At 44.6% G+C, this 16,902-nt stretch overlaps 1 protein-coding gene across 1 annotated transcript in view; it reads left to right on the top strand.

Annotated features, from left to right (window-relative positions):
- ADCK2 (aarF domain containing kinase 2) overlaps positions 1 to 9,966 on the top strand; it is a 10,116-nt gene extending 150 nt beyond the window's left edge. Inside the window, exons 2-9 of the mRNA XM_010566353.1 lie at positions 13 to 825; positions 1,541 to 1,687; positions 3,228 to 3,356; positions 4,000 to 4,095; positions 6,139 to 6,390; positions 7,821 to 7,949; positions 8,568 to 8,621; positions 9,823 to 9,966. Coding sequence (XP_010564655.1) covers positions 13 to 825; positions 1,541 to 1,687; positions 3,228 to 3,356; positions 4,000 to 4,095; positions 6,139 to 6,390; positions 7,821 to 7,949; positions 8,568 to 8,621; positions 9,823 to 9,966 — 1,764 coding nt within the window. The remainder of the gene's footprint in view (positions 1 to 12; positions 826 to 1,540; positions 1,688 to 3,227; positions 3,357 to 3,999; positions 4,096 to 6,138; positions 6,391 to 7,820; positions 7,950 to 8,567; positions 8,622 to 9,822) is intronic.
- Positions 9,967 to 16,902: the final 6,936 nt, after the last annotated feature.

The raw sequence follows: 16,902 nt of genomic DNA, 5'->3' as shown, positions 1-16,902 counted from the left end.
GCCGCGGGGCGCGGCGGGTTGCGTTCCGGCCGCTGGGTCGCGGTGGCCTTGGCGGTGCCCGCTGGGACCGGTTGGAAGGAGAGGCCGGGACAACGGGGGCCGGTGTGGGTGGGGGAGCGCGGGCCGGAGCGGCCGCCCCGGAGGTTGTTGCGGCGCTTGGGTTTGGTGCTCCGGTTGGGTTTGCGGGCCTGCGGGTTGCTGCTGCGCTTCGGCCCCCTGCTGCTGCTCTACCCGCTGAGCCGCCTGTGGCCCGGCCTGGGCGCCCTGTGGCTGCGGCTGCTGCGGAGGGCGGCCGAGGCCGCCGGCCCCACCTGTGTCAAGCTGGGCCAGTGGGCCAGCACCCGGAGGGACCTCTTCTCCGAGGCCTTCTGCGATGAGTTTTCCAAGCTGCACGTCGAGGTGAGCCCACACCCGTGGGGCCACACCGATGACCTCCTGAGGAAGGCCTTTGGTGAGGGCTGGACGGGCATCCTCAAGTTCCAGAGCCGGGAGCCGGTCGGCTCGGGCTGTGTCGCCCAGGTGTATAAAGCCTATGCTGACCTCACGGCTGTCGCCGGCTCCCAGGCCAAGGAGCTAGCGCGACACTCGGAGTTAAGGTCCGCTTTTGAAGCGTGGGAAGTGTCAGGCTTTAGAGGCCTCCTCAGGTGGCTGGGGAGGAGGAGGAGCGAGGAGATGCAGGATGAGAGGAGCAGGGAGGAGCTGAGCCCAGCAGACTGCTCCCGGAGGAGTCCTTTGAGTGGGATGTCCCTTATGGAGCAGATGGCCAAACCGCTCCTGAATGCAAATCCTTCATCAGCCAGACATCTCACGCCTGTAGCCATTAAAGTAAGTCATCTGGCCGGTAGATGTGTGAAAATGGAGCATGCTGGATGAGGCTGATCAGGTTTTAATTCCCATGGAGAGGAGTAGCTGGCTAGGGCCAGGTAGAATGAGAGAAGTGATGCTTGTCTCCATCAGTGTCTTTTCTCAGCACTTTGGTTCCAGCCAGCTGCAATACAGACTTGCGGTGGCCCCAGATCTTCCCAGCCTGGAGAGCTTGAGTATGCATACTGCCTATGGCGCCATTTGACGTGGCATGTGGATACCAGAGATGCCTACAAGGGCCCAGTTTACATTAAAAGAATGAATATTAAGCTTGGTTTCACCTTTCAGACAATGAAACCCTTTCTCTGCTCACATGAAGAAATCTGGAACAGATAAGTTCTTTCCAGCAAAGTTTATTTAAAGAAATCTTATATTCGAGCTGCTCCAAATACTAGTCAGTACTACGTGGCAGGGAGAGGGCGGGAGCGTGAAAGCAGTGGAAAATGGCATTGGGTGAGACTGTAGTCTCCAGCACAGATATATTGCATTTGACAATTATAAAATGTTTCTTTACAACTTAATCCATGGCAAAATGTGAATTCTGAGGATTAGCTGGGGAAGCCGTGTTAGCTCCCAGTCTAATAGGCTGGGTTCTGTCTGTTTGGAATGTATCACTTAAGCTGATTGAAATGGAGTGTTGGGGGAGTTGATCTTGCCACTGTTCATTCTTGTGCAGGTCCTGCACCCTGGACTGGTCCACCAAGTCCAGATGGATCTCTTTCTCATGAAGATGGGTAGCTACATCATTGGACTTCTCCCTGGATTCAAGTGGCTCAGTTTGACAGAGATCGTGGAGGAGTTTGAGAAGCTTATGGTCCAACAGGTGCGTGCTGTGCCATGGTCCCCACTTACTGGAACAAAACTAGCCTTTGTCTTGCTGCTGGCTGGCTCTAATTCTGTTCATACTGCTACTTTTTAAAGGGTTAGATGAAGGCTTGCTTGTTCTTTGCTTACATTCTTTATTCTAATCAGTCACATAATGTTACTGTAGGAAAGCTTATATGCTCACACAGTAAAAAAATCGAAGCGATGAAAAATTATATTAGATTTTAAAATAATTTTTAGACTGAGTATGTTTTCTATTTGAGTATGTTTTCTAGTGAACAGCCTGAACAGCTAGCTAGCCGTAGTCGCAGTCCTTTTTGCAGCATTGTGAAAGACAAACACTGGTGAGAGACCTCTCCTTAGGAAAAGAATCTCTCCAAACAAGTGCTCAGACATGTGTTTTTACTCTTCAATCCTACACATATGTGTGCAGTTTGTACTCGCTGGTCATGTTTGTTAGCACTGAGGTATATATATTGGCATAAGTAATATACTTTTACATAAATTAATAATACATTCTATATTGTAATGTCATCAGATTCATCAGTATTGGTAAAGTTAAGCTTTGCAAATAGATCTGAAAATGTCCTGATTTGCTAGTCTTAAAAAGACACAGTCCTGAAATGTCCTTACTACTAAACTTACAAAGATTTCACTACAGGCTTAATTAGGCTTATGTTTCTATTAAAATGAACTATTATTTGCTAATTTCATTTTTGTGTCTAGATTGCAGAGTCTGAAGTCTGTTACAAGCTTTTGAAAGCCTTAATTCTTTTCTACTGTTGCAAAAAATCTGCACAGTAAATCCATGTTGTAAACTGTTGAGTGTATTCAGATGTGACTCAAGGTCATTAGTACCAGTTTAGTTCAGCAGAGCTTTTGCTCTGAAGAATGAAGATTAGGAGAACATCTGATAACCTTGCTGTAATTTCCTTTCATTTCTCTTTGAAAGAACAAGAAGTATTCATGGGATATTTCCCATTGCCAGATGAGGGAGGTGAGGCAAGGTTATCCTGCCTCCTTGAGCAGCAGCAGTGGGCAGGAGAGATGGTCATGTGTCAAGGCACTGGATCACTGAAGACCTGGGGCCAGGACTTTGCATAGTGGATTATTTTGTACGTGTTACATTAAATTTCTTCCTGCTGTGGCTGCCTATCTGTAAAGTGAGGCTAGGGCTGCAGCTCTTCTACCCTGTCTGCCTGCCTTGCTATTTGGATGGTAAGCTTTGGTTTAGGATCTGTCTTACCCTTGAAAATAATGCAGTCCTGGTCTTTTTTGAGACACCATGCCTATAGTAAGTCACCCGTATTTCAAAGGTGCTGGGTTGTGGGCCATCCGTTAATCAGTCTATTACTCTACTCTTCCATCAAGAAAGCTATAAGCATGTAAGAAGCAGCACTCTTATTTAGTTTTCATTCTGGCTTTCTGACTAGTTTTGTTGGTATTGCACTGTACAGTCATATCCTGATACTGGATCCTGAAGATGTAGTTCTAATTGCATGTAATTTTCAGCCTGCTTTTTCTTTTTCTCCCTTGAGATTGACTTACGCTACGAAGCCAGAAATCTGGAGCGCTTCCGACAAAATTTCCTAGATGTTGATTTTGTGAAGTTTCCAACTCCCCTTTGGCCTTTGGTAACGACAGATGTTCTAGTGGAAACATTTGAGGTAAGAATTGCAGGTTCTGGGAGCGGTGGGAGCGGTGAGAAAGCCCTTAGGAGAACATGCCAAGGAGGTGTTTTTTTGAGAAGGAGTGATGAGAGGCAGAAGGATGCTTTTCTCTTATTTGCTTAAAGAGATTGGTGTCCTTCCTCATTGTCTCTTCCACTCTCTTTGTTTGTAAGCAGTGCATCCCAGAAGACAGGTGGCAGACAACTCCATATAGAAGTGAACACTTGGCCTGAAACCATGCAGACCAGCAGTGTGTCCAGCCACCATGTGCTTGCCTGTGCTTTGCAAACCAACACCGCTTCAGCTCTCCTCTGTGGTGGGTCAAAGCAAGGAGCTCAGCAATCTGATACTTTCTGGTGCTTGCCTCACTTCCCTTGTGGATGTTTGAGTCACAGACCAAAGCTACTCTCAGCCTTAGTTTTTGTGCATGTGATCCTGGCAAGAATATTTTTGCCCCAAGCTGTATCACTACCTTTCCAAAGAACAAACCCTTGCTTCTCTCATGTTCTCCATCGCAGTAGGTACAGCCTCTACTGAGCAGATCCTTTCTAGGGTATTCTTATCACCTTCCCTCACACCCAAGGTGTGGTTGAAGGTGGGACCCAGGGTGTGTTTGACTCCAGCTCCGTCTTTATTTCAGGAGAGTGAGCCTATTTCGCACTACCTGCATGCGGAGATTGCCACAGAGCTGAGGCAGAGACTTGCAAAGATGGGCATGGACATGCTCCTAAAGATGGTAGGCACTTGGCTGAGGCTGGAAGTGAAGGTGGTTTTCCTGCAGAAGCTATTCAGTTGGGGTAATAAGACAATATGGCTAAAGAGAACCTGTTTGCTTCCCATGTCTCCTACCCTTCCTCCCATGGACTCAAAGATACAGCTGTGTCTTTTGGAACAAACCCATGGATGCCAGGTATCTTGCAGTGACCCAGCATTTGGGCCACTAGGGCACTGTGCAATTCTGGAACTGGCAGAGGGAGGGTCTGTACTTCATGTGCAATGTAACACAAGGTCTGAGTAAAGCCTGGACTAGATACACCTCTACTGTAGACTTTGACACGGAGCTGCTTCTACTGCAGAAGGGTGATCTGCTTGCACACAGTAGGGTCATCCTATGCAACTTGATCGGTGCATTGCTTAGGAAACCCACTAATCCATTTAATGAATATTCACATATTGCCCAAGTACTCTAAAGTGCAATGTAATTAGCAAATTATCATGTTCTCTGCAGAGACTATAGATGCAACTCACAGGGAAAACAGCTAGATGGTTTTTTCATTTATTGACTCCTCCTCTGGAACTGCCTTTTTTTAAGGAGGAACTAAATATGGAGTAAAGAAAACAAACCTGGCCAGATTCAGCTTATGATTCAGCTTCTGGCTGTCTAGTTCTTCTGTGGTTGAAATAATCACAAATGATCTGGAAGGGTGTGTTGAGAGGGTGACACAATTGTCTTGTGAGGAGCGATGAGAACTAGCAGGGAAGAGTTGCAAAAGAACCTCACAGTATCAAGTGCGTGGGCAGTAAGCATCAGATGAAATTCAGTTGATAACTGCAACATCATGCTAGGGTGATGGCGAGGCCTGCAGTTCTGACTCCGTGTAGTATGACAGACTAGTAGTAGTATGACAGCTGAAAGAGCTTTTACCACTTAGAAAAGCAGTGGTGGAACTAGAACAGTTTTACGCTAGCATTGGATTCAATGGTTAGGAGCAAAACAAGACCCCCATATTTTAGGAGTAAAAAAGAATTAAAGAGCAAAGAAACAACATTATGGCTGTAACTAAAACAAATACCTGTTTCTTGATACTCTGTGCAGTTCTAGTCCCTCGCTGTCCAGGACCCTCCATTTCAAGGGCTGCAATAGAACTAGAAGAGGTGCAGAGGAAGGCAGCCAGGATGATTACTGGTGTGGAATGGCTTCCATACGGGAGTGGTGAAATAATTTGGACTCTTAACTCTGGAAAGCAGAGAAATGAGTAGCTTATGACAGAGATCATGAGTGTGTGAGAGTCAATATGGATCTATTGTATATGGTTCTCAAAACAGAAGAATGAGAAGGACATAAAATTATCAGAGGTAATTTTTTCAGGCAGCACCTAAAGAAAAATCTCCTTTTTTCACACAGCTCTTAACTATTTACGTGGCAACTGGACAAATTTGTACGAGAAATCCATGAAATACAAAGATAACCTCCTTGGGGCAGGAAGTCCTGCAGTCCCAGGTGGCCAGGAGGTTTAGTGGGGAAGTACTGTCTTGTGCTTGTCTTCTTGCTAGTCCTTTCTGGTGCTAACTGCTAGCAGAGGCAGGGAAGAGCTACATACATTTGTTTCCTCTTCTCTTGTTTTCCTTACTTTTCAATACAGTTATAATGTGCGTTGATGTCCCGGACTAGACAAACTTAACCATTCACTATAACCCATGCCACTGAATGGCAAATGGCCTATTCTTACTGCATTGCTCTTTGCCAAGGCTCACCAGTGTGCCCCCAGTTTAGGGTTCGTTGCCAAAGAGCACTACTGTTCCCTGCTGGAACTCCTGGCTGTCCTACCTGACCTCTAGCAAACACACAGGATTGCTTCACACAGCTCTACTGACTCCCCTAGTGAGTAGCACCCATGCCATTTCAGCACAGCTGGTCTCCAGCAGAAGCTGTTTGCTGTGTTGCTGCCTAGGGTGATGCACATTAGTAATGACAGCAAACAGACCAGAAACAAACCTCTGCTGTTTGCCTGGGAGTTTTGGTTGGAATGAGCCGCTCTAAGACTTGCCTGTCCTCTAGGTCTTTGTTGACAACTTTGTCCATGCTGACCTGCACCCTGGGAACATCCTGGTTCAAGGCCTGGCCCATGTCGGGACCAGCTGCAAGGAGCAGACAGCCATCGTGGACCTGTGTGACACACTCGTGGTGGAAGTGCAGCCGCCTCTCAGGCAGCTCTGCCTGGTGCTGCTGGACGCGGGGATCGTGGCAGAGCTGCAAAGCACTGACATGCAGAACTTCCGGGCGGTTTTCACGGCTGTGGTCCAGGGCCAGGTGAGGCTTTTGTCATGGGGCTGGGGAAGGGAGACAGCTGGACAGTCAGATGGTCAAAGTGATATTTTTCTATTTCCCCTTACAATCCTCCCTAAGAGGGGAGAGGAGCCTTGCTAGTGTGGAAGCTATACCAGACACAGGGATAACATGTTCAGCTACAGCAAGGAGGCTGTCAGAGTCGAATGATTTCAGTGGCTCAGGAAATGGAAGGTGTTAAATGGGAAGCATTGGCTGTCAATCCCTGGCTAGGAGTGCTTCTAATGCAAGTTAGGACTGCTTGGGAGCCACTTGCGTATGAGGCTGTTGCAGAATCTGCCAGGCTTTGATAGGAAAGAGGAGGGAATGGATTAACGTCTTGGTCTTCTGCACATGTTCCCTTCTGCAGCCTTGCTACTGGAAAGCCCATAATGCTACCCTCCATTCTGCTGTTGTGTCGGCGTCTGTAGAGAAGAGGAAGCAAAACAGTTGGGGGTGAGGGGGTTTGGCCTCTGCCAGGCTCCTCTGTATAAGGGGAACTACTTTATCCTCCTTCCCACTTTTTTAAAATACACTCTGAGATGGACTAGAGAATCCAGTGCTGATGTCTCCTGTTCATTCTGAGAACAAGCGTCTGTGTTCATACTTGCCATGTTGCTGTTTCTCAGCTGTGGGTTGGATGGCTCACCAGCGTATCTTAAGAGGGATACATTTTAACTTGGTCTGTTTAATCTTCTGAAGCACAGTGAGGAGTCAGTGCTAAACTGTGTATTCAGGCCCATCCTGTGCTGCCAGACTTCTCAGCTGCTAAGCAAAATCTGCAAACATCTGATTGCAAGTCAAGTCCTTCATGGATCAGGCTGGGTGTAATTTATGATCTATAGGTGGAAAAACTACTACACTGTCTCATTGCTGTACCTTGGGGCTCTGGCTTTGTATGTTGCTGTCAGACATATCTTCCAAGAAGAGCTATAAAGCCTCTTACAAGTGAAGCTTGCATATCGCTCTCTTGCTTTCTCACCAAACATCTGCTAGTGTAGAATCAGCTCTCTTTTCCTCCACAGTTTGCAAATGGAAGGTTGGACTTGGCCCATATGTTAATATAAGCCTTTACACCGTTATGTTCTCTGCTAAGAAGATGATGCCAATCCTGTGGGGTTTATTTTTCCCCCTGAAACTTCTGACTGTCTGAGAGATACCTTTGTTGTGTTCTACCCTACAAGGCCTGCAAGAAAAATAACCAGGGTTTTGCCAGATACCAGCTAAGACTTTTGGACCAGTTCTGCTCTTCTTGTGCACGCTTCTGTTGATTCATTGTGTCTCCATTGCTGGAATGGGAAAGCATGGGCCTGGGAATTCTCCCTGCAGTATGCCTCCTCCAGGGACCTATGCAGCAGAGGCCTTCCAGGCACAAGTGATCAAGTTCCGATTCTCCTTTTCAACTTGTTTCACAGGGGGAGAGAGTGGCAGAACTGATCCTTCATCATGCCCGTGCTAACCAGTGCCAGGATATTGAGAGATTCAAAGCTGAGATGGCAGAACTAGTGACCAAGGTCCGGAGGAACACCATTGCCCTAGGAAAGGCAAGTGCACAAACAATGTCACGTCCTCACTTACCTGTAATTCAGTGCAACTTGGCTTTCAGAATGATTCATGTGGAAAGGCCAGCTCTGATCCCATCAGCACCACCAACCAGTACTGGGCACTTAGGTGCAGCAGAAGTCCATAAAATCCTTTATTTCCTTCTAATTAAAAACCCATGTGTTTGGGGCTTTTTTTTTTGGGTTTTTTTTTTTTTTTTTTTTCCTAAAATCTAACATCTGCAGCTCACTGTGAGGGGTTGCTGAGCCTGATATTACAGCTTGCATCCTGTTAGCTAAGGCCAGCCTGGGCACTTCAGAGAGTGTAGCATGGTGGTGTTGAGCAAATTAGTGCATGTTTTGTACTGCTGTGAGGTTGGACGTTCTCAGCCTTCAGGAGCTGGCAAGTAAGCAGAACTCTGGGTCAGAGCTGAACTCCTTATCCTGGGCAGGGTGGGGGGATCATACCTTGATGTTGGCTGTTGTCAGCCCAATAATCTTGTCCCACCACCAGAACCAAATACTGACCAACGCTTAGAAGAATCCTGCCTGTCACTCGCATGGTTCAGTCTTCTTGACCACAGTTTTCTTGATCAGTTGTTAACTTCTTTTGTATTCCAGCTTCAGGTGGCCAATCTCCTCTCGAATGTCTTTAAACTATTGATGACCCATAAGGTGAGGTCCTGTCACTGTCTGCCTTCAATAGCTGGAAGTTCATTTGGGGAGGGATAACAACTGGGAACATGAAGGCCTGACAAGGAGGGGGACTGTGAATTCTGAAATGAACTGCTAGGAGGGGGATGGCAGGAATGCATCCAAGTGTTGCAGGCACACTGTTTCTCGGGCCTTGATATACACCCTACCAAGACCAATTTCTGTTTTGTTGGATTTTGTCTTAATACTGCATTTAATGGTTGATATTATTTACTAAAAGGAATGTTGCTGTAACACATACTTTTTTTTAAGTAGTCCCTTAGAAGCAGAAAATGAAATCTAATATATGTTCCACGTGTATATCATTGCATGCTTTCTTCCCTGGACCTCTTTCCCGATATGTGGTTATGTAACAGCACGAGGCTGTTTTACTGGTTTGTTACGAGGCCTCAAGAGTGAGAAGCTGCTCACAGAACAGAGATTTCTTCTTATAAGTGATGGTATTTGGGGGACAAGTTTCCATGGTTGCAGACAACTTTGGAAATCAACAGAGCTATGGTGGCCTGAACTAGAGGGGATGAGAAGGTTGTCAGCCACAGGGCTGCCCAGCCTCCAGAGGGTCCCCCTAAACATTCCTTAGAGGTTTTTGTCATTAAGCCTTATTAAGCTGGTTCCTAATAATGTGAAATGTAATTTAGGCCCTTACAAAGCAAGTCCTCCCAACTCCATGAATTCTTAATGCCCTGGTATGCCTTGAAACAATCCTGGTGCCTGGCTGGGAACTGGGGAGTAGTTTGTTCACATGCAGAGCAGAGGATCGTTTCCTATGTGACCTGTGGGGGTCTTCCGTGGCCATTCAGTAGGTGAGCTCCCCCTCACACAAGTGCATGTGTTCAAGTACATTGGATACTACTACTCTCCTAAGCTCCTGCTATTCCAGTATGGAAGAAAAAAAATCCCATTCCCCTTCTTGGAACTGAAAAACAAACTCTTGGGTTCCCTTAGGGCACTTACCCTGAAACTGTTGTCTTCTTTTTGGGCCTGCTGCTGGTTTTCAGTGTGTTCTGAAACTCCAAGTGATGGAGTCACACTATAGTTTCAGATATGTGTATGCTCTTCCCTCTCAGCCTAGCTAGAGCTGGTACCTCTGTGGAATGAGCTCAGAAATTAAAAAAAAAAAAAAAAAGGTCTGCTGAGTTCATTCAGTTGCTTGTGGTTCTAGGTGAAGCTCGAGAGCAATTTTGCTTCCATCATCTTTGCCATCATGGTTCTAGAAGGTCTTGGTCGTTCACTGGACCCTGAACTGGACATCCTAGAGGCAGCTAAACCACTGCTCATCAAAACTGCAGCTTCTGTCCTTGAATAGACTCTTGTGGCTGCTGCCCTCCCACTGTGCAGGGTTACCCGTGCCACTTGTGAGCTGACAGAGAAAGAAGCTGAAGGTGAGAAGTTGCATGTATCTCGGGGAAATGCCATGCAGTGGTTACTCTCCATTAATGTTTCCTTCAGTCGTTTTAGCCAAGGACCAGGCATGGGATGATTAGAAGGTCTCTTCCAGAGACCAGGAAGACTTTGTGCAGTTGGGGAGTTCTGACTCATTACACAGTTCTACAAGCTAATGTGCTCTGGTAGTTTTTAAACTGACATACCATGTAGTTTAGGTGTACAAGATTGCTGCAGCCTGATGAGAAAAGCAGTCTTACTTGTGTAAAAGTCTTTAAAAAGATGTTCATTGATCAAGTCTGTTTTGAAATATATCAGGTTAAATATTTAAATTTAATTTATGACTTACCTGTCACAGTGGTATGAGAAATGGTGTTCTAACACCACCTAAGCAGTTAATTCAGGCTGAAAAAAGCCAATAAACTTTTTTTGTCTTTTGTACTTCTAACATCTACATTTATTGTAGAAGTGTTCTGAGATCCTGCATGGAGGGGTCTGTCCTTAGTCATTTTGGATGATAAAAACAGACAAGTCAATCTCATTTTTCAAACTTCCATACTCTAGCACAATACTGTAGCAGTTTGGATTATAAACAGCAAAAGAAAATATTTGTCTAGGCAGAAAAGCTAATTCCATAATAAAAACAACTTTTTGGAATATTTATGCTGGTCGTTCATTTTTAAGGTACCCTGCTCCCCTAGTCTTACCCTAGTCAATTCCAAACCTTAATTAATATGCAAATGCTTGGGTTTTGTTTCCAGTGGTTGGCAAAACAAGACCACCAAGCATTTTCCTAATGGATGGAAAACACATTGTGAATGTTTAAAATTAAATAAAGCCAGCAAAAGATCCAGATCATATATGGGTTTTACAGTCAGTTATTTTAATAGTAGTATTAGAATTATTTTATGGCTGTATTTAAATAGTGAGAAACACACTCTATGAATTATTGGAAATACTGTAATATTAAATATATTCCCAGATATACTGTACATGAAATTGCCGCAGCATAGGGTGGCTGCAGTGGTCTGTTTTCAGATGGCTAAGCAATGAAGTGGAAGTACATAAGCAGACAATCTGCTGTTTTATGGTGATTATAAAATAATGATTAATGATATATAAATGAAGTCTGAAAAAATAAGTTTAGATTCTGCTCAATATATTTAATGTACTTTCCTTTAATCGTTACATATTCCATTTCCAAATGCTTAAGGATGAAAGCAGTAGCTAAGTTAAATATCTTTGAAGTTTTAGGCTTGTTTCTGTAAGTCTAACTAGACTTAAACTTATAACTAGGTACACTGTTGTCCTAACTAGCACATGATTTTGCATAAAAGAGAACTCAAAAAAGAAGAAAAGCAAGCAACCCTGAAACTTGACACTAAAGAAAATCTCAGTGTGGTGCCAGCACCCATTTTCACTCAGTAGTGTGCATGCCCCCTCCCATTTCCACCCAGCTGGGGCGTAGAGGTGCCAGGCACAGCATCCCACAGCGTATACAGCCTGGGCCAAGTCCGTTGGGCAGGTCTTGGGCACAGCCACCTGTGTTCTTGCTGAGCAAATTTCAGCCAACTTTTCCAGAGGCTAAACAGAGCTTAAACCAAGTGATAGAATTCCACATCTGAAATGCAAAACTGTGTTTCACATGCAGTTTCCATATATGCAGCAAGTTATTTTTTCAGACCTTAATTTAAACAAACAAAATGTCAAAGCCTTCACCTTATATATAGGTTCATCTTTCTTTCCTTTTCCTTTTTTTTTTTTTTTTAAAAAAAAAATCTCTGGATGGTTCATGCATATTATGGAGCCTAAAGTTAAGAATACTCCTTGTAGCTAGTAAGGCCTTAGGATGAGAGACTTAACTTTGTCTTTTGGGGGAAAGCCGAAGGCATAGCCTCTTAGTTATCTCTGGAGGAACACAGTCTGAGACTTATTGCTAAGAAACTGCTGGCCATTCAAAACATTTGGCAGAATTTCAAAGGAGCTCCCTTTTACAAGTTTTCTTTATTTTTTTTTTAGAAGCTGCTGTTATTACTGGTGCTGTGCTCCTCTAAAAGGGGTGAATTTTTATAATACACTTTTTGCTGAGGGATATGCCAGAAAATGTGTAACGTTTCTAAGTGTACACAGAATGTCAGGCAACAACATTGAAATTTTGTATATCTAGTTTGATTCTAGGTATTGCTTAAAACAAGGTATTGCAAATATTATATATATTTGAGCATAATTTTGTGTAAAATAAGAACATCCTTCAATATAGCTCTGGCTGCTGCAGCAAATAAATTGTCCCATGTCCATTCTCTTTTCCTGAATACCCATGTGAAAAGAACAGTTACATTTCTGGCTACCCAAAGCTGATAACAGCATTCTCTGTGACACAGCTGCTGTATTTTTTACCACCTCTGGTGATAAGAGGAAGAGGGACAGCACTTCAGGATGTGACAAGCATAACCTCCTCCTCCCCCTTGTGAATGAAGGCACCTCCACTAATCAGAGTGCAATGCATTAAGAAACTTCTTCTTTCCTTTCCTGTTGCAGAAAAATGTCTCTTGATGTGCCTTACTGTTTCCTTTCAGGGGAGGGGAGGGGAGAAGCCAGTAGCTTGTCCACAGGAGCAGCTGACACCACATGCTTCACTAAGGAAGGTCAGTAATGCACTTCTAGAAAATCAGTGGAGTCATGAGCAAGTTGCATTGTGGACTCCAGGTGGTAACCATGTTTTACTCTACAGCCTGGATAGGGAACTCTTCTCCTCCTATAGCGCTACTGGCTACCTCAGATTCTTACACAATTTGTTAACTGTCAATTTACCAATTCATTTGTTTTTGTAGCCTTCTCCTCATTTATTCATGGTGAACAAAAAGTCTGTTTATTCTGACCAGGCGCCCTACCTGCAAAGATACCCGAGTATCTTTCTGACATAAGATTACCTGCTTTTGGAGACTGATCATAGGCAAAACATAGGCTCACCATTGGGTTTTGTGATTCTCCAAAGCCAGGTATTTCAGAGAACAGACTTTTTTCTCATCACAATGCCTAGAAAGGGTAGCTCGTCACAAAAAAAATTATTTTTTTTGCATTTGGGGCTTCTGTAAGTCATTCCTCCTTTAGGGGAGCAGCCTATGTGTTTCCAAGCAGTATGTACGCCCTGACGGTAGAAGATCTACGCTTACCTGAAGCCCACGCTGGAGGGTTCCAAGCTGTCTTATCAGGTTTTCTGAAGCACCTCTCATGTCACTGGACCTCTGCCCTGCCGCCTACAGCAATTTTGGCAGGAAGCAGCACAACTGTGTCACATGTATGGGGACTTCTTCCCTAGGGACCTCTGCAACTCACGTGCAATGGGACACTTGCAAGAGTCAGTTGTTAATAATGGAAACTGCAGTGGATAATTTACGTTGTATTTTAGCATGTACATTTTCATTGCTGCAGTAGTTTCATTTTTTTTAACATCCAGCTGGTGTCCCGCTCTCCTTCCCCATATTTCATGTATCGTTAACATAGCAAGGTAAGTCATATGACAGCATCACGTAACTACACTTCCTATTTTATGTGATCCTGGAAGTGTGCTGCTCTGGAAGAAACAGAAAGTTCTCAGAATTCAGCAGCAGAAGCCTTTTCAGGCCTGTATTTAATTTCCCTGCAGGTTTGTATTAGCAGGACATAACCTGTGCCTGTGCTTGCACCGCTTCACTTTGACAGAGGTGGACTAGAATAATAACTCCAGAAAGAAAGGCATGTAAAGGATGAAGCAGTGAAAATGCACTCTGGCTGCAATGAAAAAGAGATTAAAGACTTCTCCAGGAATCATAATTCCACTTGTCACAACTGCACTCAAGCACCCAAACTCCAGCACACTGACTCGCACCTACAAGATACAAAGCAGGTCTGTGAACTGCTCAAGGGCCTGCTTACCCACTCTGCAGCTTCCTTACGCTAGGAGTGATGCCCGGAGCATCAAAAGATTCTGTTCTCTCAGGTACTTCTGGAGGTCACAGAGTTTTTGGCCTTCTTTTTCCATCTTCTGGCGTGAACAGTCTCTACTCTGGAACCCTCTGCCTTTGGCAGCCTGGTACTGGTTTTTTTGCTTGTCCTGCTCCCATGATTCTCGTTCCAACACTTCCTGCCGTGACTGCATTCTGCTCCTGAGAAAATCCTACATAAAGACATTTACAATTGTACACTCAGCTTTCATGCTGAATTTCATCCACAATTATCACTGGCAGAAGTCAGAAATGGGTATAATCTATGGAAATTCATTCCTTGCATGCAGAAAGACTCTACCACAGAGATGGAGAATTTTACTTTCCAACTTTCATCTTTATACATGTGTCAAAAAATGTTATCCTTCATTTATTTATCTCAAAATGATATAATGATATTGGATATAAAACAGGCAAAAGACAAATACTCTGGGTGGTGCCACTGCTGGAAACACGGTAGTACAGGAAAAACATTTCTGGAATTGCCCTTACCAGCCTTTCTTTCTCTTGTTCAAATCTCCTTTTGTTGCATTGTGCCTGCAACTCCTTTCTCTGCAAATGCTGTGTCTTTAAGGACTGCAGCCTCTGACTTGCCTTCCTCTTCTCCTCTGGCAAGAAGGATTCCTTCCTGCTCCTCTCTGCCCCAGCAGCCTGGAGCAGTGCCATGTGCTGCAAAGCTCTGTCTTTGTGCTCCAGCTGTTTCTCTAGCCCTTGCAATGTTCTCTGACGCAATTGCTGCCTGTTTCCAAAACAAAATTTCTCAAATTTCTCAGAAAGAAAGAGCAATAAAAGAAGAAGACAGTGCATAAGACACAAAGCAGATACTCAGGCAATCTGTGCTCAGTTAATATTCCAGGACTCTTTGTTAGGTTATGAGGATTAAACCTGTGTCCTAAACAGAGGTGGCAAAAACCCCAAATGGGCTGGTGCCTGATGTCAGCTAACTGCAGTCATCCGCTCACCCGACTACATAACCTGGTGCGGCCATGTGTTCTTGGCCCTGAAGACTAGGAACCAAGGAAATGGATTGTGCAGACAGGGCTGTAGGACTAATCTGGACAACTGGGTGGCTATGTGTATTGGTGGTGGAGCCACAGGGGCAACATAAGAGATGGAAGGAGGTGGTCGTGGGGGCAAGAACCTGCTAAGCTTAAGTGGAATGTGGAGCCAGGGGCAGGGAACAGGGGTTTGGGAGGCAAAAGGACTTTGGGCCTTAGGATGAGATTGAAGGGAATTTGCCCTTGGAGGAAATGCGAAAGGCTATGGATCCATGCATACCCACTCACCCATACCTCAAACATCGATTTTATTCCCATTACTAAACCACCATGACCACTCTGCAGAGACTAGCATGAGGCACAGTGCGTGATGTTCAGAGACTGAATGAGAGCACCAGGGAGCAGACATTACCAACCTTCTGACATTTACTACAAAAACCAGTTAGCTCCTAGGTATCACCTCTGGTTGTCCCGGCACAGCTGACGTCGGATGCCATCTGCCTCTTGCTGCTGCTCCCTCTTCAGCTGCCTCTGTTCCTCTTGCCACCTTTTGTGCTCAGTCTTGGCTCTGTTGAAGTCCATCTCTTTCCGTCTCTCCTGAGATGCACGATTAAGGATTGATTTCTAAGAGAAAAAAACCAAAACACCCTTAATCATCTCATCAGTATATTTTTCTAATGTAAACTGTAAACCTACAAAACCAGAACAGCTTAGTCTTCTAATGTCACTCCTGAGCTCTGGAAGCCACACTGGCTCATGAATATTACAGTGTCACTTCCTGTTCATGAAACCACTGAGTATGGTGCTAAAACCTGTACAAAATATTAGGCTTAACCAACAAAGGGGTGCCTGAAAATCCAGTTTTAAGAGTTCTTCGTAGGTCAGTAGGCTGTGCTGTTCTGGTTGTTCCAGTGTTGAGCCAATGGTTAAAACTGCCCAACCTTTGTGTCAGCTTCTGGATTGGATGGAAAAACACAGTTTCTGACCACAAATCATATTGCAGATCCTTATTAGCTGTTGTTAGAAGGAGAAATAACTGCCTCCCGCTGGCCAAACACAAAATCTTCCTGGAGTTCTGTGCAGGTGTACTAACTCTTCACTTCCTGTTGTCTGAAAATTCTACCCATGATCAACCAGTCTTTGTGTTTTCTTCAGTAGTAGCTGCATTTCAATGCTGCGCAGTGTTCCTAATTTGCATTTTCAAATGCACTGTGCTATGTAAAGAGATGAAGGAGCACCTACAATGCTTCTTTTCACAGCCATAGTGCAATATTTATTTCTTTTGTAATCCTTACAGTGCCCTGTATGAGGGAAGGAGCAAGGAAACATCACCAAAACTTAGACATGCATTCCAGTTCGCATTGCTAGAACTGTTTGGGGCTGGAACAGAGTTTCCACAAAATATTTTCCTCTCCCAAATGCATTCTCCCTTTTCCTATTCCCAGCTGCAATTAGCATGTTCCTGCCATTAGCTGCTTCTCTGCAAACAGAATGTCTCCTTCCAGTTCTTTCCTGAGGACATCTTTAATACCACAAGCTGAAAAACACTACAGGACCTTCAAATAATGTCCCTGCCAGTCTCATGTAGCATTTTGACTGATTTATTTCAACACATTGATCTGTATGGCTTCCTAGGGGCAGTGAACACCTTCGTTCTCCAGTGTATTGCTATTCTTTGCAAAAACTGTACCTTGCGGGTGGTTTGTGTTTAATGACATACAGAGGGTGAGATCCAAGAAAGAATCAAAAGTGTTCTATAGGTGGGAGGTGAACAAACGGTGTTATCTAGCAGGTAAAGGACTGGCCTAAAGATTAGGAGACTTGAAGTTCCACCCCAGCCCTGACATGCACTCTCTGCTATGGGATTCAGCTGGCTAT

This window comes from Haliaeetus leucocephalus, unplaced genomic scaffold, assembly GCF_000737465.1.
Source record: "Haliaeetus leucocephalus isolate CR32 unplaced genomic scaffold, Haliaeetus_leucocephalus-4.0 Scaffold206, whole genome shotgun sequence".
Classification (NCBI taxonomy): Eukaryota; Metazoa; Chordata; class Aves; order Accipitriformes; family Accipitridae; genus Haliaeetus; species Haliaeetus leucocephalus.
Note: the sequence above shows the minus strand (reverse complement) of the source record. Positions and strands in the feature narration are given on the sequence as shown.